The following is a 21665-nucleotide window of genomic DNA, read 5'->3' as shown; positions in this document are numbered from 1 at the left end:
TATGAACCAATTTTATGCTTACTTGCAAACGTTACAATAAAATAAATAATAAATAAAAGCATCATATATGAAAATATAGTTCTTCTATAAACGGTCATAACCTTAATTTCTAACAAACCTGAACAAACATGAAAAACATGAACAAACATGAACAAAATGAACAAAATGAACAAAAATATGTATAAAAGCGATATAAACATTAAAATATAATATTTTATGTATTTGAAAAATCTTTATATATAATTGTATGTGTTTCGTACCTACCCTTATGTACGTACTTTAAAAAAAAAAAAAAAAAAACTCAAACTATAACCGATTTTGTATCAACGATTGATTGGATGGATTGATTGGATTAATTGAGATTGCATATGAACTTATTATATTATTGTTATATATATATATAATGTTATTTTAATTTTTGAAAAATTATTTTTATGAAAAAATAGCAAAAAAAATAAATACTGCAAATTTTGGCTATCAAAAAGCAATATTATTGTGTGTACTATATATATATAATAATTTTTTACATTAAAAAAATATATAACTTAATTTTTGTAGATTATATATATATTGTATTTCATTTTATTTTTTTTGGCACGACTCATTTAATTAGTATATAATATTAACCTCGTGTGGAAGTGAAAAAAGTAACGAATTTTTATTAAAAATAAAAATTAATAACTCTACCCCCTTTAGTAATATTAATAATAAGAATAATATATATTGCTTTAAATACAAATAAATCATTATTATATAGTAAAAATATTATAATTTTTTTTTTCCTATATATATCTATCAAGATATATTTACATGCACCTACATATATAATATAGCAATATTATTATGACACTTTTATTTTTCCGTATCTTCTTTATTTACATATTTAAAATTGTAATAATAACTTGAAATTTCTTTTTTTTTTTAATATCTTTTTTTCATACGAACATAATAAATTCTATTTTTTATAACTCCATAAAATAGTATATAATATATATTGCATATACATACATCAAAACATCAATAAAGCACATTTTGTGGGTAAATATTTTTCTATTTTATTATTTTATATTATATATATATGCTTTTATTTAAATAATATATTAATTAAAAAAAAAGGGTCATCTTTTAAAATTTTAATTTTTATTCAAGGGGCTTATATTATTTATTTCAAAAAAATATTAACAATTATTACATTTTTTCACATAAACTTTTTTTTAAAACGTTTTATAATATATACCACATTTATTTACCATTTCTACATTATTATTTATATTTTTTGTATATAAAAATATAATATATATATAAAACTTTCAATAAAATTTATCATAAACTTTAAGTTACAATTTTTTTTTTTCTTATAATTTTAACAAAACTATAAAAATGACAAGCACTGAAGATATATCACAAGAAAGAGCTGAAAACTCTATCCAAGTAATAAATTCTTCAATTTAATATATATCAAAAAAAAAATATATATATATTATATATATGTATATATCTATATAATATATTATTCTATGTATACATACATACATACATACATACATACATACATACATACATATATTTATTTATTTATTTATTTATCATTATTGTTTTTTAATTTTCCTTTTCTTTTTTTTTGTATATATAGGTCTCCATGACAAAGAAACCAACATTCTATGCCAGAATAGGAAAACGAATGTTCACAGGAAATGAAGAAAAAAGCCCATTTGACGAAGTTATTATAACTGGTTTGGGTAGTGCTACAAAAATTGCAATTGGTGCAGCATCCATAATGGAAAAGGAAGATATCGGTATGTTTATTTCCATATTTCATAGTTGTACATATATATATGTTCATTGATATGTACACAATTATAATAAATGCATGCATTTTTTTAAGTTTATTCAAAGAATATATGACTTGTTCATAAATTATAGCTTATTGACTAACTATTTTTTTTTTTTTTTTTTTTTTTTTTTTGTTAGGCCAAATTATTAAAATTCAAACAGCTTATTTCAGTTCAGATCGAATTAATAGAAGAATTCCAAAAATAACAATTGTTCTTAAAAAACACCCAGACTTTGTTGCTAATTAAATAAATTAAATATATTGCACATATATATACATATATGCAATGCAAAAATTATATATAAATATATACATACACAAATATATATACCCAGCAATATATGTATTTAAAACATTTATGTGTGTTACAATACATATGCAAAATAAACTCGCGGGTTTAATTTAAAATTATTTATTCCATAATAAAGAGACAAACAAAAAAAATTATGCATGTTCAGAATATATATATTATTATATATATATTTCACATGACCTAAAAACATAAACTGAAAAAAAAATAAAAGAAAAAGTATACCATGTAAAGAAAGAATTATAATTATAAGAAGACCGTCTTATATATTTTCTTGTATTGAATTGTATGGATATGTATATAATATAATATAATATTATGTATAATACATATTTTTCAATCCTTGAAAAAACATAGCAATAGTAAATTTAAAAAATGAAGATAGTAGACGAAACAAAGGAATTTAAAGGAAACATATTATAATATTTTGAAGGACCAAGGCATATATTTTATATACATAAAATTCAAAGGATTTTTTATATACTTTTTGTTTTTTGTATATATTCATATATGTGTGTATATATATGTTTTTTTTTTCCTACATAAAACTTTTAATTTGATTGGTCTTAAACAATTCATATTGTTTGTACATATACAAAAAAAATTGCATAAACATGTTTTGAAAACATTTATGTAAAAAAAAATTTTTAATACGAAATATATAAAATTATACATTTCTACACATATAATGATGATTTTTATATGTTTTCTATTTTTCACTTGGTTATTGAAATAAGTGTATATACTACTCCTTATTTCTAAATCATTTTTAAAATGTGGAAAAAATATATAAAATGAGGGAAGGTAAATATGTAGAACGTTTTTTAAAATGTTTATAATAATACTTGGTTATTTTAATTTACAAGTCTTGAAAAATGCGATATAAAAATATTTTTATGGATGAATTATATGACCACTTTTAAAAATATATTTTATTTTTTTTTAGTAAAATTATATATTATATGAACGTTAATATTTTTGAAGTATTTTATTATTCCTTTTTAAGTAACAAGACCACCACCCCCAATATATTTATATATACTTTAATCTACTAGCCATAAATTGGAGGAGGAATATTATGTACATTTTTATAATACAAATAAAATATCTATGTGTGTGTATCATTATTATCAGCATAACTTAAATATGCATATGTGAAATTATTTATAATACTTATTAATCAAGTAGTTAAAATGCAAAATTGAACATACACATTCAATCAATGTTTAATTTATATTGTAAAATCTAATGTTAAAATTGTTTAATATAAAAAAACTGAAAAACATAGTAGAATAAAATATTTACTTTATTATTTATTCAGTTCATTCTATTTCGTGATATATATTATTATGCATAAAAAAAAAACACTCTTGTGTATAATACAATAAATATTCATCTGGTAGCCCAAGGAGTTATATATGTAGCTACAATATATTTAGGATAATATAAATGAAGCATAAAATATTCATATAAAAATAGAACAACCTTTATGTAATTCAGTTTAATATAAACCTCATTGGTGTTTATTCTTTTTTCAAAAAAATAAATCTTATGAAAATTTCAAGTTTATTTTTATTCATGACATTACCAAATTGAAAAGGGTTTATACATTCAGTTAATTATAACATTATGTGATTTACAATGTATAAGTAAATTTAATGTGTAAAAAAATAGGTAGAATAATATATATACAATTTTCTTTTTTATATTCTATATTTACAATTTATTCTTATAAATTTTTATGATGATACCTAGATTAATATAAAAATATGGAAAGTAAAATATTGTTTAATTGCAGGATCTGATAATATGCATATGTACATTTTTTATAAATTTATATTTCCTTTTATTGGTGTTTCTATATTAAATTACAAACCTTAGTGTGCACAGATTTTATTAATTTTTTTTTTTTTTTTTTTTTTTTTAAATACCTTATTCCTATTTCATTCTTGTTTATTTTGCGTCTTTAGTATTTTATTATATATGCATACTTATTATTTTAACATTCCCCCAGTTTTTATTATGATTAATTGGTATAAGATTATTTAATTTTGTTATGTTATTTCATGTTTTTTGTATAACATCATGATGTATTTTTTTGACTTTTTTTCTGTACACAAAATATGATGCTCATTTTATTAGCTTATCCCTTATATAAATAGCTTATTTTTAACTGACCAGATATTTTTTTAATCGTATCATTCTAGTCTTTCTCTTTATTAAATTATGCATATATGTATGCATGTATGTATGTACATATATATATATCGATTTCTATATTTTTATTTTTAACAAACACAAGTTTCTTTGAATTAATTGGCAGCGTCGAAAAGAAATGACCTCGAATGAGCTTTGCTTTAATTATCAAAAATAGAAAATAAACAAACTCGAAATATATACATATATATAATATACATGTACCACCACTGGACCTTAATAGTTTACATTTTGTGAAATATGGACGAAAAAAAAAATGAGGAAGATATAAATAATTCGATAAAAGGCAATGAAGAAGTAAAGATAAACAACAATAGTAAACTGTCTAAATCTACTCAAATGTTGTTGGAAAGAAATTGTAAAAAAAAAAATGAAATAAAAAATATATAACTGTATATATGCATACATATGTTTGTATATATTTGAAAAAGTTGTGTTTTAAATTATATACTTTTTTATACAAAAATATAGCCAAGCTGTCAAATATTTATATAAATATATGTGTGTGTTTGTGCCACAATTTGCTCGCCAAAATATATTTTACCGCTTTCTATTAACATATTATTTTATGCACATATTTCAGCATTAAAATTACAAGAATTGATCGAAGGAAGTTATAAAAATTGTATAATAAAAAGTGATAGAGAACAATATAGGCAATACATACCTAGAATGTTATGGGGGAACCCATGTAAATATTTTCCTACAACACCCTTATTGGAATTTCAAAGGTTTTAATAAAAAAAGGAAAATATAAATAATAAATTTTTAATACAAATATATACACAAACATACATATCTATAAATAAAAAATTAATCATTTATTTAGCCCCCAATTATTTGAAAAATTCAATCTGGATACACTATTTTTTATATTTTACTATCAACCAGTAAGTTCTTTAAAACTACGAGTATGTATGTATATATATGTATATATAGTTGTTCCTACATGTGCAAAATGAGACCGATATAGTATGAACAAAAATATTTATTTATGAACAAGTCATGTAAATATATATACAACTATGAAAAAAAAAAAAAATTGCACACACATGTGCCATTATTTTTCCTTGGCAAAAGGGAACTTATCAGCAGCATTTAGCTTCGAAAGAGTTGAAAAAAAAGTCATGGAAATATCACAAAAAATACACAACTTGGTTTTTCCCTTATGGAAATAATATCCGAATTTCAAATGATAAATCAGAGAAAGGAACATATTTTTCATTTGATTATGAAACAAGTAATAATTAAAAATAGCTATATAGCTAAAAATGTTCATGTGAAAACTATTTATAATTTATCCGTCTATCTACCATGTTTTATATACCTATTATTTGTCCCTGTTTTATTAGCATGGTCCAACCAACTGAAAGAAAATTTTTTATTTGAGCATATATATCTCGAAAATGAGACATCCATATGATGTGATTGTAAAGATATGCAAACCAATAAAGGAAATATGGCCACACACACACACACACATATATATATATATTTTAGAAAAGAATAAGATATATATACAATATAATAATATATTTATATTTTTTTATTATTTGTATATTTTATGATGTATATAGTTCTGTTTTTTTTTTACAAGTATATTGGCATTATTATATGACCAATGTTTATATTTTATTTTTAATAAATTTTTCTTCACGATTTTCGTCTTTTTTTTTTTTTAATTTATACGATAATACATAATTTTAAAAAATAAAAACAAAGTTTCCATATCATTAAGGTACTTAATTAAAATTATGAGAGTAAGGAAAAATAAGTTAACATATATAGATTATGGTATATAAATAAAAGCTAGCTTTAACAACAAAATTAAAGCTTTTGTTATTTTTGTTATTTTTATACTGTATCATATGAATAAGCTTAAAGCATATAATACTGACGTTGTAATATAACATTAATTTCTTTTATAAAAATATAATAAGCTTTTATGTCTTTATAAAAATTATTGTTTAAATGTAAATTTAAAACACAAAAATATTAAAAAAATAAAAATAAATGTAGAAAAGACAGAATATTTGTTTATTATATACTACCATTCCTTAATTTATAGAACATTTGGTGAATAAAATTAACTCAAATAATTCACTGTTTTTTTTTTTTTTTATTTTCTTTTTTTTACAAAATGGATAATGCATGTTAATATTATTACAACTGGCATATATGATGCAAACATATTTTAACTATAATAAATTTCTTATAAATTATGAAAAAATTAAAACGTTTTAAAATTTGATTTTTTTTTTATATTATATATATGCATATGCTGATTTTGCTAAAACCATTTATGATGTAACAATATCTGAGAGTATTTTTCACGCTTATATGCAAATTTAAAGTTTTAATTTTTGTTGTATTTTTGTGTTCTTTGAAAATTTTAAAACATGCATTAATGTATACATGCATGCTATTTTTTAATTTTTTTTCTCTACACTATTATTAACAAAATAGACATTATTTTTTTAATTGTATATATTATTGTGTATGTAACTATAAGACAGTCCATTTTTTTTTTTTTTTTTTTTTTTGGGGCGGGATGTCTTATTTTTTCAATTTTAGTTTTATACTACTTTATTCTTAGTATAGCATAATAGAACAAAAAAGAATATTCATAATTTTAAATAAAACCTATAATACATTACACACATAAAACTAAAAAAATTATAATTTTCTTCATAATTTAAAATATATACATGCAAGAAAGAAATTCTATAACATTATTTTAAGTACTATGCCAGGGGATATATATTTGTAAATTTTTTTTTTTTGTGTGTGGGAGAAATTGTATTTTTTATTTTACTTATAAGAATTTTGTTTGTTTTTAGAACATTCTCCCTTGGTCATTTTTTTTTGTTTTTTTTGTTTTTTTGTTTTTTTGTTTCTTTGTTTCTTTGTTTCTTTTTCACCAATTTTTTGTTAAAAATTTGAGACTAAAAAATTTTCAATTACACAGTCATAACAAAAAGGATGAAAAAAAATGTGAAGACAGTAGAAAGGAGGAGTGGTAAGGATGAAAAAAAAAATACAAGTAAAAAGCGAAATACTTCGAAAGATCATGGTCATAATAAATTAAAAAATAATGCCAAAGAAAATGAAAAAAAAGAGAAGGAAAAAAATAGTAAGAATAAGTCAATATACGTGGAAAAGCAATCGAACCCAACGGACAACAAATTGCAGGCACGTTTAGAAAAGGATCCCCCCAAAAAAGCAGAAAAAGGTGGGGGAAAAAGTGGGAAAAACAGTGTAGAAAAAGGTGCAGAAAAAAGTGTAGAAAAAAGTAGGAAAAAAAGTGTAGAAAAAAAAGCGGATAAAAGATATTCCCGAGATGAAGGGAAAGTTGAAAAGAATAGAAATGTAAATTTTAAACATTATGAAACTGGAAAAAAAAAAGGGAAATTTTTATGTTGTTTTTGTTGTGGAGGTAATGAAGAAGAATTAGGCGAACTACAAGTTGGATATGAAGATGATGATTATGAATTAAAACTATTGAATAAGAAAAGACAATTATTGGAAGAAGATGAAGAAGAAACAAAACGATTAAAGATGTTAGAGGAAGAAGAGGAAGAAAAAAGACGATTAAAAATGTTAGAGGAAGAAGAGGAAAATAAAAGATTATTAAAACTGATAGAAGAAAAAGAAGAAGAAAAAAGAGAATTACAAATTGGGGAGGAAGAAAAAGAAGAAGAAGATGAAATAATATCCCCGAAAAAAAAAGGTACTCTTCTAATAAATAAAGATATGAAAGGTAAATTATTTACTAAAAAAAAAGCAAAATTAAATTTTCTTGGAGCAGCAGCTGCACCTAGCCCACCCGAAGAAAAATATTGTATAGGCCCTCCACCAGAAGTAAGAAAAACAAAAATAAATTTAAATAAAGGTATATATTTAATTTATAATAATGAAAATAATGGTCAACTAGAAATACATTATTCTAAAGATGGAATTGAAGGACGTGGAGTATTAGCATATATATCATCAGAAATAATTCCTGATTTTTATTTTGATACAAAACATTCCAAACAAATTATATTAAAAAATATTTCTATAAAAATGACAAGTATATATTATAATGATTTAAAACCTTATTATGAATGTTATATAGAATTTATAAAATTAAAAAAAAAATTTAATGGAACTTTATATTTTCTACCTGCTTTTGAGTCTCAACCTCCTCCTCAATTAGACATTATTTTTTTTGATACCCGAGAAAAAAAGGTGGGCAAAAATGAAAGTGAAAAACTGAAAGTGCAAAAATTGAAAGTGCATAAGATTGTGGTCGTAATTTTTTCAATTTTTTTAATGTCCATTTTTTCCATTTTTCCATTTTCCCATTTTTCCATTTTTCCATTTTCCCATTTTCCCATTTTCCCATTTTCCCATTTTCCCATTTTCAGCTAAACTATGCCCCTATAGAGAAACCGGTCGAATTCGCTGGAGATATTATTTTTGTTATACAGAAAGGGTTGGACATATTTAAAGAAGAAGTCGAAATTGATAAATTGTGTAACTATATGAAATGTTATGGGGCTTTGTTAAATTTGTCTTAAGATTTAAAATTATAATTTTGAGATATGGAAAATGTAGAATTTGTGGTAAGAAGTATATTAGACCATTTATTGTGTATAAATATGTATGTTATCTTTTTGTTAAATTTATTGATATTTTTTAAATTGATTACATATATTATTCCTATATTCGAATATTATTTTTTTATAATAATAACAACATTGACATATTATAGAAGTTCTTTAAATGTTGCCAGGTAATTTCATGATTTTATATTTATTAGTAACTATTCTACATTTTGACAATTTTGAAATATATATTCCCTTCATTTTATTTGTTTTTTTTTAAATTTACCACACCATTTTTTATCTATTTACCTGTGTATCCCTTTCACAGGCATTTTTCTATGCCGCCATTTAAAACACTTGAACAATGCGTATAAATTCGATTTCATAATGTTTCTTTTCTCATTAAAACGCCTACACGTGCTATGGTAAAATGGTTGGAAAGGTTGGAAAAGTTGGAAAAGTTGGAAAAGTTGGAAAAAAATGTGAAAAAATTGGAAAAAAAGTGGAAAAAAATGTGAAAAAATTGGAAAAAAATGTGAAAAAAAAATGTGAAAAAATTGGAAAAAAAAGGTGAAAAAATATTAGAAAAACGTGGCAAAAATGTGAAAAAAAAGGTGAAAAAATATTAGAAAAACGTGGCAAAACGTGGCAAAACGTGGCAAAACGTGCCAAATGACACTACACATATGTGTCGTCAATGTGCTTGTAATCATCGACATAGTTTAATTTATGTTGGGCCTGGTTGTCTAAATTATAATTTTTTTTTTTCAAAGAAAGCTTAACATTAAATTTTGAAAAATTAAGAGAAGACAATTTTTGATTAGGAGTTAATGCATCTCCAAATTCTTCGCCATATTTTTTATTCGACCATAAAGGTTTATATAATGCAACAAGAGCAGGAAACTTTTTTCTTTCATTTTGTAATTCATAAGATTGATATTTATCATCATTAGGATCTTCAGATAATTGATGTGATCGACCTTCATTTCTTATTTCAGTCATAAAATAATGATACATTTCTGCCATTTCAGATATTGACATATTATTAGAATATGATTCATGCTGTTGTTTAACTGGATATACACACATATTAAGTACAATAGTTTTATTTTGTATTTCATTTTGATTACAATTATAGTCACCCCCTCCAATGTAATCAATAGGTTCATGTCTATCCAGGAAATATGAAATATAATCTGAATCATTATTAGGATTAATTATATGATCAAGTAAAATTTCTTTAGCTCTTAAATATGCATGATCATTAATTAATTTAATTTGTTTTGATGTATATTTTTTTTTACTTGAAATTCCAAATAATTCAGTTCTAATTTCATCTATTCTTTTAATTTGATCTTTAGTTTTATTATTATGTTTATTAATTTCATGCCATTCTATAATAAGTTTTTTCATAATTTTGTAAAGTTTGATTCTATTCCAATTAGGATCTTCAAAATATCCACCAAAAAACCCTCTTGCTGCTAATTCCCATTCGATTTTATATTCAGGTATTGAACATGTTGGTATTATGTGACCATGTGGTATTATATGATTTTCTATAATTTTATGATTCCATGGATATATAAGATTTGAAAGATCTTTAGATAAAACAGGATCTCTCCATAATGAATTTAATTGTGTTGTTTCTTTTGCATTAATATAATTCCAATTTCCCCATTGTCTATATTCTAAATCTTCTTCAGTTTCTAAAAAAGTTTGATCTTGATTACCATCTGTTTCAAAATCGAATTGTATAAGATCATCAAAATTATAATTTCTCCAACTTACACCATGATCTAAATAATATGGTATTTTTTTATATCTTTGTCTATCTTTACCTTTTTTTAATTTTAACCCTTTTCCATCATAATTTTCTAACCCCCCTTCTATTTTCCCACAAGGTTTTCTTACATCTTTTCTATGATCTATATATGCCCATTCACCTTTTAAAAAATTATAATCTGAACTTATTTCTTTTGTTATTGTTTCATGAAAAGGGATACTAATTTCCCATGGATATCTTTTTATAGGATCTTCTAAAACATATTTTGTTTTTTTTTCATGAATTGACCCTTTTGGTGCTAAAATCATTTTAACGCTTTTTTTAACGCTTTTTTTAACATTTTTTTGAACATTATTTTTGAACATTTTTTGTGTTAGAAAAAGTGTATTTTTTTTTTTTTTTTTTTTTTTTTTTTCTCTTTTTTTACATGTGTTCTGTTTTATTGTATGTCCCTTTTCGATCATTTTCAAATTGACAGAATTGAGTTTCCTTATTTCTGTGGATTTATTTTTTTTCTCATTTTTCTTAATTTCTGTTTGGGGCCGAAAAAATGATGTTTCTTTGGTGGAATAAAGACGATAGTTTCTTAAATTGACTGCATTTATATTACTCAGCGTAATCAGAAAAAAGATAAAACATACTATTTTCATTTTGGCTATATTTCGCTTTTATTTTTGTTCAATTTTGTTCAATTTTGTTCTCATTTTTTCAAAAATGAATGCATATATTGATAGGCTACTATGATGTGTTGACATATTTGAATGATCGTATTTTAGTCGCTTTTCCCGAGTTGTCTCGATTTCTTTTTCTTTTTATTCTGTTTCCTTTCCATTTTCTGTTATTATCACATGTACATGAAAGGCCGATTGGATTATATTGGCAATTCTTAAAAAAAGCCGATTGGATTATATTGGCAATTCTTAAAAAAGGTCGATTAGATTCTCTTGGCAATCCTTGAATTATGAATTAACATTTTTTATGTAGCGACCAATATCTGTATACTTCATCAGCTTCTACTTTTCAATAAACATATTATAAAGACACAGAAACGAAACAAATAAATATTTATGTGAATAAGTGGAGTGATTAGATATGTTGGAAATGGTAGAAAAATGATTCTATAGTATTACATAAAATTTGAAATCGAATTCGGGGCCTCAAACAAAAAACAAAAAACAAAAAACAAAAAAATATAAAAGTATAAAAATATAAAAATATAAAAGTATAAAAGTATAAAAATATAAAAGTATAAAAATATAAAAGTATAAAAATACAACAAACTTGTATCCAGAAAAAATATACAAAAATTTAATTGAATTAGTAATAAGGTAGGGAAAGAATTAAAAAATAAAAATATTTGTGTGCATATAATTTTTTTTGCAAAACTTTTGGAAAAAAAATAAAACAGTATGCATTTATGATGATATGCACAGTTGTATGTTATTTAAAAGGGTATTTTATAATTAAAAAAAAGAGAAAAAAAAAATAAAGAGAAGTAAAAAAATAAAGAGAAATTAAGAGAAGTAAAAAATAAAGAGAAATTAAGAGAAGTAAAAAATAAAGAAAAATAATATTATGTCAAAAATTAAAAAATAAAAACTAAACAAAGGAGGGTGTACAAAACATTGTAGTAAAATGTTGAAAAAAAAAAAAAAAAAAAAAACTAAGATCGAATAAAAATTAATAAAAATAATTAAATTAGAACAACGGAAATTAATGGGTTGAATGAAAAACAAAATTAGTTAATTTAAAAAAAAAATAAATACAGATAAGTGTAAAAATATGTAATGAAAAATTACAAATAAATATTTACACATTGAAATTCATAGTAAAGGTTCCATATGTCTGATCTTCAAATAAAAATGATTTTTTTTCAAGATCTTTCCTAATTTTATTTTTTAAAATAATTGACGTTCGAATGCAGCTAAAGACGTAGTTTATTTTTTGGCCTAAAAAAAAAAAAAAAAAAAAAAAAAAAAAAAAATATAAAAATACATAATAATAGTATACATACTACATGCATAATAGTGTAGATGCATAATAGTGTAGATGCATAATAGTGTAGATGCATAATAGTGTAGATGCATAATAGTGTAGATGCATAATAGTGTAGATGCATAATAGTGTAGATGCATAATAGTGTAGATACTACGTGCAGACAGAATGGATGGCCAAGTTAGGCCTACCTGTGAAAAAGGTGAGAACAAATTTAACAGCCGTAATTGTTATAATTAGTTTGATAAGATAATTAAAATATAAAGTTTGATTTGAAAAATATAGCAATTGTGTATTAAGGATAATATTTGAATTTAAGAAGGCTGATAATAAAATTATTAAGATAATATAAAATAATAATTTTAAAAAACACCAAACACTTAAAATAAAAAATGATTGAGATGCTTTTTGTAATATTAGTGAGCTATCATATAAATATCCATAAATACTTTGTGTTGTTAATAAAATAATTGTTATAAATTCAGATATTGAAAATATAAAAATAATTTTAATTATTATATTTATATTTTGTATATATTTTAGAAATAACAAATTTAATAAAAATTCAAAAAAATATATAAATAATAATATACTCCATAAGACATATAAGAATATTTTTGTTTTCATATTTTTATAATTTTCAATATTCAAATTTAATTTATTTATCCCAATTTTCCATTTATTTCTTCTATCATTGTAAATGTTATAAAAATGTAAAAGCTCCAAATTATCAGGCATGTTTGTTTTTCTTAAAAATGATGAAAAGGGTTTGCGGTGGTGTATCGGCGGTGACTATTTGCGGTAACTATTTGGGGTGATAATGTTGGCAGTAATACTATTTTGGGTCGTCTTATTCGTTTTGAACTTTTCTGTTTTTATTTTTATTTTGTGGCCTCTCTTATTTTATATATTACAAAAATTAGAGTTTTTATTCTACTCGCAAAAAAAAGAGAAATAAAGCAACCATGGGAATATATTGGGTAAAAAAATGGAAAAAATTGACGAAATGGACGAAATGGGCATAAAGTTGGAAAACCCCAATTTTAAGGACAGTTTTGATAAATAAAATCACTAATTATAGAAGTATGCAAATATAGAAATAAAAATAATATATATAACTAACAATAGCTAGCGATCTAATAATTATTTATATATTCATAAAAATTTTTATTAGATTTACAAATTAAAATAATGAGTGTGTAAGTATACATTTTTGTGGTTATACCTTTTCATTATTAATTATTTTTGGAAAGATCTATGAAACGTTAAAAGGAAAATTCTAAGTCGCTTCAAAATCTGTACATAAATATATATCTATAATATAGTGTGTATATTTTTTTTCGATATTATATTCGCTTCACTTTTTTTTTTTTTTTTTATAAATTAATTTGGTACATTTTATTATTATTAATGATAGTATTTTATTATTTTTTTTGGGAAGAGATGGATGTTGTGGTTAAATATTTATGTCCATATTTTGTGGATATTTCTGAATAAATTATATTTCCTTTGATCTCGTTAAGAAGTTGTACATATTTTTTTGAATTATAATTTCATTTATTAATTAATTGTTTGTTAATAATGCATATGTGTACATATCTACGCATTATAAATTTACCTTTTTATCTTTATTATAATTAACCATCTTATCAATATATATAATTCGAAAACAAAAAAAAAAATATATATATATACATGTACAATTCATAATTTTTTTTAACGTTACAAGATACAATTGTTAAAAAAAAAAAAAAATGTCTAACATGGATAATTTGCCATCTTGAAAAAAAAAATATATCCTATTTGGCAAACTAAAATTATGCAATTATGTGCAACCAAAGGGCAACATAAAAAAAGTAATATCATGTATGTATTATGTATATACAATTTTTCTACAGAAAATATAATAGTGTATATAACGAAAAAAATTATTATAAAAATTAAATTTAGTTGTACATGATTAAAGAAGAAAAAGATGTGAGAGTAATGTTTTACGAGAAAAATAACTGTCCGATTTTGAATTGGTTAAATAATTTTGTTCTTTGGAAGATGAAATAGTGGAACTAACCAAGTTCAAGGAAAACGTTAAAAACAGAAATTTAAATAAGTTGTATACTATGCGAAAGATTAAGATATTCACATTTGCATAAATGGTGTGCATATATATTTGTTCTTACATAGTTATACATCACCATTATTATTGTCGCCATTATCATTGTTGCCATTTTGGCTATTTACACCTTTTTCAAACTTTAAATAAAATATGTACAAAAATAATTTATTAACATTACGTTTGAAACGTGTTGTATCAACTGTTGGTTAAAAAATTTGAGGTAAATACAAACTTGTTTATATAGTCATAAATATTACAATTTTTATAAAAAAAAAATAATATATCGTTTTTGGGAAAAAAATGTGTAGCTAATATAATAGTGCTATTCTTTTGAAGAGTTGTTTTTAAATTAATTTTTTAATTTGAATATATAGGTTAAGAAAAATGGAAAATTATGCATTTCCTTGTTCTATATAAATGAATGCTGATGTTATTTTTTCCTTCCACACATTCAAGTATATAAATATTTTTCGATTGTTTATAAATTTTTTTTTTAGTGAAGAATTATATATGTAATAATACTAAAAGGGTTAATAATTATAATTAGGATAAAAAAGGATTATTATTTTTTTTCTTTTCTTTTTTTTTTTATTATTTTTTTTTTTTTATTTTTTTTTTTCTCTTTTCCATGCATAATAGAAAGTATATTAAGGCAAAATAAATAAAATTGAATATGATGAAAAATAATATTACAATTTAAAAATATTGATAAATATGAAAATATAGGTTTTTTTTTCAAAACATACTATTATACTAAAATGTAAAGGGGGAAAATGTATTGGGAATTCTGGACTATATAATAATAAATAGTAATAGTAATAATAATAAGCATTATTAAATGATGACAAGTTTTATGAAATTATAAATATTTGGAAAAAAATATGTATATGTTGTAAAATAAAGAGACATTAATAAAATGGTGAATTTTAATAATGTTATAAATAAATGCATTTGTGTATTTTTTTCAAATATTCCTAAAATTTTTTATGGGAATGAAAAAAAAAAATTGTATAAAGAAATTATAGATCATGTCAAAAACTCTAAAATAATTAATTTTCCTATAGACAAAGATTCAGTTAATTTTTATTTTATTTCATGTGAAATTAATAAGCTTCTTAATACAAAAAATAAAATAATTAATGATAATATTCAAAAAAAAAAAATCGTAGAAAAATGTTTTAATTTATATTATCTGTTAGCTACACACACAAAATTAAAAAAGGAAACATTTAGTAAAAAAATAATACTGAAATATATTGAAGAAAATATCTCTAAATATATCTCTAAAAATAACGATGATCAAAAACTTGATGAAAAAAATATTCCATATAGTATACGTATAAGAAATGATAAATTGGTTGGGAACTTATTTAATGAATTAAAAGAAGATTGTTCAAAATATTTGAAAAAAATTAATAATGTTAAAGTTAGGTATGTAAATACATTATCATATTTATGTATTACATTGTGTATCCAATTTATATTACTCTCCTTTATTCTGATTAAACATTTTTAATGTACATTTGTTCGATCTTGGTCTAGTGCTATATATTGACTATTTTGTGCTACGTTTCTTAGGTATTTAATAATAGACAAAAACGAAATAAAAATAGACGAAAAATGGAAAAAAAATCATGAATATACTTTTAACAAAAATAAATTGAAAATTCCGATAAGTAAATATAATTATGAATATATTTTAAATGGAGTAGAAGATTCTGAAATTCGAAAAAAAGTACTTGAGTTACTTAACAGTCCATATAAAAATTTAAATTTAAATAATGATATAATAAATATATTAAAAAAAAGATATGATCTAGCTAATAAATTAGGATATAAAAATTGGGGACATTATTCTATATCACAATTTACAATGGAAAAAAATAATTATGAAAATATAGAAAAGTTTCTTAATATAATTAAAGAAAAAATAGAAAAAGATTATGATAAAATAATTTATGATATATTAAAAATAAGTAATTCTAGTAAATTTAACAATAAAAATAATAAAAAAAATTATTGGGAAAATAATGCACACAAACTAGCCATTTATGATTGGTATTATTATTACAATAAAATTATGAACAAGTCAGATGAATATTTGATAAATAGCTATTTTCCACAAAATATAGTTTTAAAAAATTTTATGGAAATTATATCAAGAATATATAATTTTTTTTATGAAGAAATTAAAAATGAGGAAATAAAAAAAAAATGGCCAAAAGATAGTATAATATATAAAATAGAACGGTACCAAAATAATGTGAAAAAGGGAAGTACAATAAATAATTATGAGAATATGTCTAATAATGTATTTTTAGGATATATATATATAATTCCATATATGGACATAAATTTTAAAGATTATTTTAAAATTCCTTCAATGAATTCTCTTCCAAATACATGTTTAATAAGTCCAGGACATGTATTAATAGATTATAAATTTATTAGAACGGTACCTATTAAAAATAAATTATTTAGTTCTTCTGAAATATTAACATTATTTCATGAATTTGGGCATGCATATCATTTATTATTATTATCAAATAATTTGAGCTTATCAAATTTATTTAACATTCCTTTAGATTATGCTGAATTTTTTTCACATATAAATGAGCATTTAGCTAATAATTATGATATAATTAGTATATTGTCAAATAAAACTGATAATAATTTAAAAATAAGTGAAAATTTATTTAAAACAATTAAATTTGATTGTTCAAGACTTTCTAATATATATTCACATTCTATTATAGATTATGTTATACATGACATTAATCCCCATTTGTTTTTTTCAAATACAATTAATAATTTTGAAAAAGGGAAAAATAAAGAAGAAGATAATTTATGTAATTTTTATGAAATTATTGAAAGATATTTTCCTTATAAATTTTCTTCATTTTATTCAATACATTCTACTAGTTTTCCATATCATTTTTCAAGTTGTTATTCTGGGGCTGTTTTAAGTTATTTATTTGCAGAAATACGTGTCCTTTTAAATATTCCAACTAATCAAATTAACTTAAAAAAAAATAATACCTTAATATCTTTTCAAAAAAAATTTTATGATATATTGCTTAACAATTATAGAACAGAAGATTACCCTTCCATTATAGCTAATTTAATAAATTCGAAAAAAAGTGGAAATTTTTTTAAGTAGCTAAATTTTTACCTCCGATACAAATATTGCACATTTTTTTTGTACATGTACATAAGTGTGTTTCCTTCTCCACAGTTCTGTCAAAGGGGGCGAGGAAATAACAAAACGAAGCGGAACAAAATGGAATGAAGCGGAATACTCTTTCGAAATAAACCCCATTTTTAAGAGTAAAATAGTTTATCGGCTTGTGTTAAAATATTACAAAAAAAATAATTTCGGAAAAATGAATAAAGCAAGCATAGATAATAGAATTGTTTTGTATAGTTTTGCCTACTACTTACAAAATATATTAAATTAATAACTTAGTTTTAAAAAAAATTAACTTAAAGTTTTATTAAAAATATGTCTTCAATTTTTTTTTTTTTTTTTTTTATCGTTGTTTTGTATACATATACTAATGTAAATAACAACATCAAAAAAATCATAATATATTAAGATTAAATAAAAAGGAAATTTTAATATTTTTTGCCTATATAAAAAAATAATATTTTTGTAAGAATGTGATAATTTTTTTTTTTATTTTTAAATATAAGAATTGTAGTTATGGCAAAATTAAGTTCATTTCGTCAATTTCGTTCAACTTCGTTTCATTTCGTCAATTTCGTTCAACTTCGTTTCATTTTGTTAATTTCGTTCAATTTTTTTATATAAAAAAAAATACATTTTTACGTACATTTATTATTGTTATTTTTTTTTTTTTTTCAAATTAAGGGAAAAAGTTAATAATTTTTGGGTATAGATTGTTTAACGTTATTTGAAGTAACATTAGTAATTCCTACTAATTTACATTGAATGTTTTTGGAAATCTTTTAAGAATATCATCATTTGCAGTTGCATAAATAAATATATATACATATATACATATTTATTATTATTTTATCTAGCTCTTTTTATGTAGCTCTTTTTATGAGCGTAGAAGGTCCTTGCTTGAGAAAAAATGTCGGCTGGTGATTTGGTGAGAATGTATATACGAGTAGAAATAATTTAGTGTTAATAATTATGGAATATATATTTTTTTCGAGGAATATATAGCTAGTTTGTAGGAAGAGAAAAAAAAAAATAGTGATGTAAATAAGATTATTCTTTTTGGTGAATTGGGACCATATATAGTTATACAGAAAAGTGTATCCAAAATTTTCTATAGATTCAAAAGGAGTACATATTTATATATCTCTCTCTATCTTTTGATTCAGACAAATTATTTTCAATGTGAAAAATGGAAGAGAAAGAGAGAGACATTGAAAAGTGTCAATGCTATTATGAAATATTAGGAGTTGAAAAAAATGCAACAATTGATGATATAAAAAAAAATTATAAAAAATTAATATTAAATTATCATCCTGATAAAAATTCAAATTGTTCAGAAGAAGAATTAAAAAAGTATACACATATTTTTAGAAAAATTCAAGAATCTTATGAATGTTTAATTGATCAAAAAAGACGGAAATGGTATGACATTAATCGTAATAAAATTATAAAAGGGAAAGAAGAAAACGAAGAAAAAGAAGATGATCAAAATTATTCATATAGCAATTATAAAGTGAATATAAATATATGGGGCTATTTTAATAATAACTGTTTTGATGGTTATGATGATAATTGTGAAAAAAGTTTTTATAATGTTTATAGAAAATTGTTTGAAGATATTGTAAAGGAAGAAAATGAAGAATTAGCAAAAATTAATAAGAATAAAAATAAAAATGATAATAAAAATAAAGGCGATCAAATTAATGCTCCGAGTTTTGGGAACTCTAAAACGTCTGGGAAAAGTATTGATGAGTTTTATGATTATTGGAATAATTTTAGTACTATAAAAAAATTTGACTTTTTTAATGAACATTTAAAATCATACGAATTTGAAAATAGACATACCAGAAGAAATTTAAAAAAAGAAAGTGAAAAAAAAAGCATAAAAGAACGAAAAAATTATAATGAAAATATAAGATCATTAGTACAACATTTAAAACAATATGATATTAGATATTTAAATAGAATCGTAGAAATTGGGGAAGAAAAAAGAAAAAAAAATGAAGAAAACGAAAATAAAAGAAAACGACAATTGTTAGAAAGAAAATTATTATTCGAAGAACATAAAAAGAAATGGGAAGAAGAACAAGCAGGATATTATAATGATGAAGAAATGTTAGATCATAATGAAAATAAAAGAGAATTTATTTTTAAAAATGATGAAAATGATGAAAATGATGAAAATGAACATTCAAATATAAACAAAACTGATCATATAGATGATCTTGTTGATTCTGAACATGTCGTAAAAGAAAATATTATTTATCGATGTGAAGTGTGTAAAAAGAATTTTAAAACCATGAAACATTATAACTCACATGAAAAGTCAAAGAAGCACATAACCAATTTTTTGAAAAGCACAAAAAATTATGATTTTAACGACATATTTGGTGAAAATGGCGAAAATGGCGAAAATGGCGAAAATGGCGAAGATGGCGAAAATGGCGAAAATGGCGAAGATGGCGAAAATGGCGAAGATGGCGAAATGACAGACGAAATCAAGGTGGAAAAAAAAAAAAAAAAAAAAAAAAAAAAAAAAAAAATCCCCCTATTTTTAATAATATAGAAAATAGTGAAAATTCTTCACCAATAGATTTAATGGCAAATGATGATTTCCTATCCAGATATGCGAATAAAAAAAAAAAAAAAAAATTTAAATTTTTGGATGAAGAAGATATTGTAAAGGAGAATAATTCTTTAAGCAGTTCGGATGATAAGAAAAAAAAAAAAAAGAAAAAAAAAAAAAAAAAAAGACCAAGATAACGGTTGTGAAAAGGCAGAAAAAAATAAAGACCAAGATAACGATTGTGAAAAAGCAGAAAAAAATAAAGACCAAAATAACAAATGTAAAGATATGGATACAAAAGATAATTCTAAAAATTTAAAATGTCAAATATGCAATCAAACTTTTGATTCAAGAAACAAGCTATTTGAGCATATAAAAACTGAGGGTCATATGGCTAATAAAATTTGTGTAACCCCCTCTAAAACAAAAAAAAAAAATAAAAAAAAGGGAGAATAAATAATATATAATTTGTTATTGTTTTATATTTACGAGAATTCAAATAATTCTTTTTCTTTTTTTAATTATGCTTCATTATTTTTTTTTTGTTTTTGTTTTTTATAATTTATTACAAAATTAATTTTTTTTATAACATGTGTCAAAGTATCAATATTTTTCAAAATGATGAAAAGACTTGGCATAACCACTTAATTTGAATTTTATCAAATAACTGAAAATAATCGAACATTATATATTTATTCCAAATAGAATTGAATTGTTTTATTCCAAGTAAAACTTGAATTGTTTTGTAGCTATACAGTTTCTTATTATGTATATTTGTTTAGTATCTAATCATATTTCATATTCTACATTAATATACACATATGCAAATACAAATTTTATTACATTTCATTATTTGATCTTTTGATCTTTTGTATGTATAGACAATGTTTATAACGGTTTGTCTTATTTGCCCACCTTTTCAACTTCCCAATTTTTAACGAATCGAACTTGTGCTAGGCATGAAAAAGGGTGAACAAAAGAATGCAAGCATGGATATGTAGAAATGGATACATATAGATATATATAGATATAATTTGCTTACAATTTGAATCGCTAATAGTACACATGTTT

The 21665-nt window shown here is 22.1% G+C and overlaps 7 protein-coding genes across 7 annotated transcripts; 5 read left to right on the top strand and 2 right to left on the bottom strand.

Moving 5' to 3' along the window:
- Positions 1–1380: 1380 nt before the first annotated feature.
- PY17X_1207600 (DNA/RNA-binding protein Alba 3, putative) lies at positions 1381–2081 on the top strand (the record flags this gene model as incomplete). Its single annotated transcript, XM_022956710.1, has 3 exons — positions 1381–1431; positions 1634–1796; positions 1972–2081. 3 exons carry the CDS (start codon positions 1381–1383, stop codon positions 2079–2081), a joined length of 324 nt encoding a protein of 107 aa, XP_022812572.1.
- Positions 2082–4601: 2520 nt separating this feature from the next.
- PY17X_1207500 (CCR4-NOT transcription complex subunit 5, putative) lies at positions 4602–5784 on the top strand (the record flags this gene model as incomplete). The annotated part of the gene is made up of 5 exons (XM_022956709.1): positions 4602–4719; positions 4945–5092; positions 5191–5251; positions 5442–5601; positions 5714–5784. 5 exons carry the CDS (start codon positions 4602–4604, stop codon positions 5782–5784), a joined length of 558 nt encoding a protein of 185 aa, XP_022812571.1.
- A 1559-nt stretch (positions 5785–7343) lies between these two features.
- On the top strand, positions 7344–8923 carry PY17X_1207400 (uncharacterized protein; the record flags this gene model as incomplete). The annotated part of the gene is made up of 2 exons (XM_722186.1): positions 7344–8591; positions 8771–8923. The coding sequence occupies 2 exons, from the start codon at positions 7344–7346 to the stop codon at positions 8921–8923; spliced, it is 1401 nt and encodes a 466-aa protein (XP_727279.1).
- A 705-nt stretch (positions 8924–9628) lies between these two features.
- On the bottom strand, positions 9629–11383 carry PY17X_1207300 (conserved protein, unknown function; the record flags this gene model as incomplete). The annotated part of the gene is made up of 1 exon (XM_722187.2): positions 9629–11383. The coding sequence occupies one exon, from the start codon at positions 11381–11383 to the stop codon at positions 9629–9631; it is 1755 nt and encodes a 584-aa protein (XP_727280.2).
- Positions 11384–12542: 1159 nt separating this feature from the next.
- On the bottom strand, positions 12543–13466 carry PY17X_1207200 (conserved Plasmodium protein, unknown function; the record flags this gene model as incomplete). The annotated part of the gene is made up of 2 exons (XM_022956708.1): positions 12543–12682; positions 12920–13466. The coding sequence occupies 2 exons, from the start codon at positions 13464–13466 to the stop codon at positions 12543–12545; spliced, it is 687 nt and encodes a 228-aa protein (XP_022812570.1).
- Positions 13467–15757: 2291 nt separating this feature from the next.
- Positions 15758–18001, top strand: PY17X_1207100 (peptidase, putative; the record flags this gene model as incomplete). Its single annotated transcript, XM_022956707.1, has 2 exons — positions 15758–16272; positions 16420–18001. The coding sequence occupies 2 exons, from the start codon at positions 15758–15760 to the stop codon at positions 17999–18001; spliced, it is 2097 nt and encodes a 698-aa protein (XP_022812569.1).
- Positions 18002–19217: 1216 nt separating this feature from the next.
- PY17X_1207000 (DnaJ protein, putative) lies at positions 19218–21050 on the top strand (the record flags this gene model as incomplete). Its single annotated transcript, XM_034637620.1, is given in 3 exon segments — positions 19218–20423; positions 20438–20758; positions 20775–21050. The coding sequence occupies 3 exon segments, from the start codon at positions 19218–19220 to the stop codon at positions 21048–21050; spliced, it is 1803 nt and encodes a 600-aa protein (XP_034493567.1).
- Positions 21051–21665: the final 615 nt, after the last annotated feature.

The sequence above is a fragment of the Plasmodium yoelii genome (assembly GCF_900002385.2).
Source record: "Plasmodium yoelii strain 17X genome assembly, chromosome: 12".
Taxonomy (NCBI): domain Eukaryota; phylum Apicomplexa; class Aconoidasida; order Haemosporida; family Plasmodiidae; genus Plasmodium; species Plasmodium yoelii.
The sequence above is the reverse complement of the archived record's forward strand: the minus strand, read 5'-3'. Positions and strand labels throughout refer to the sequence as shown.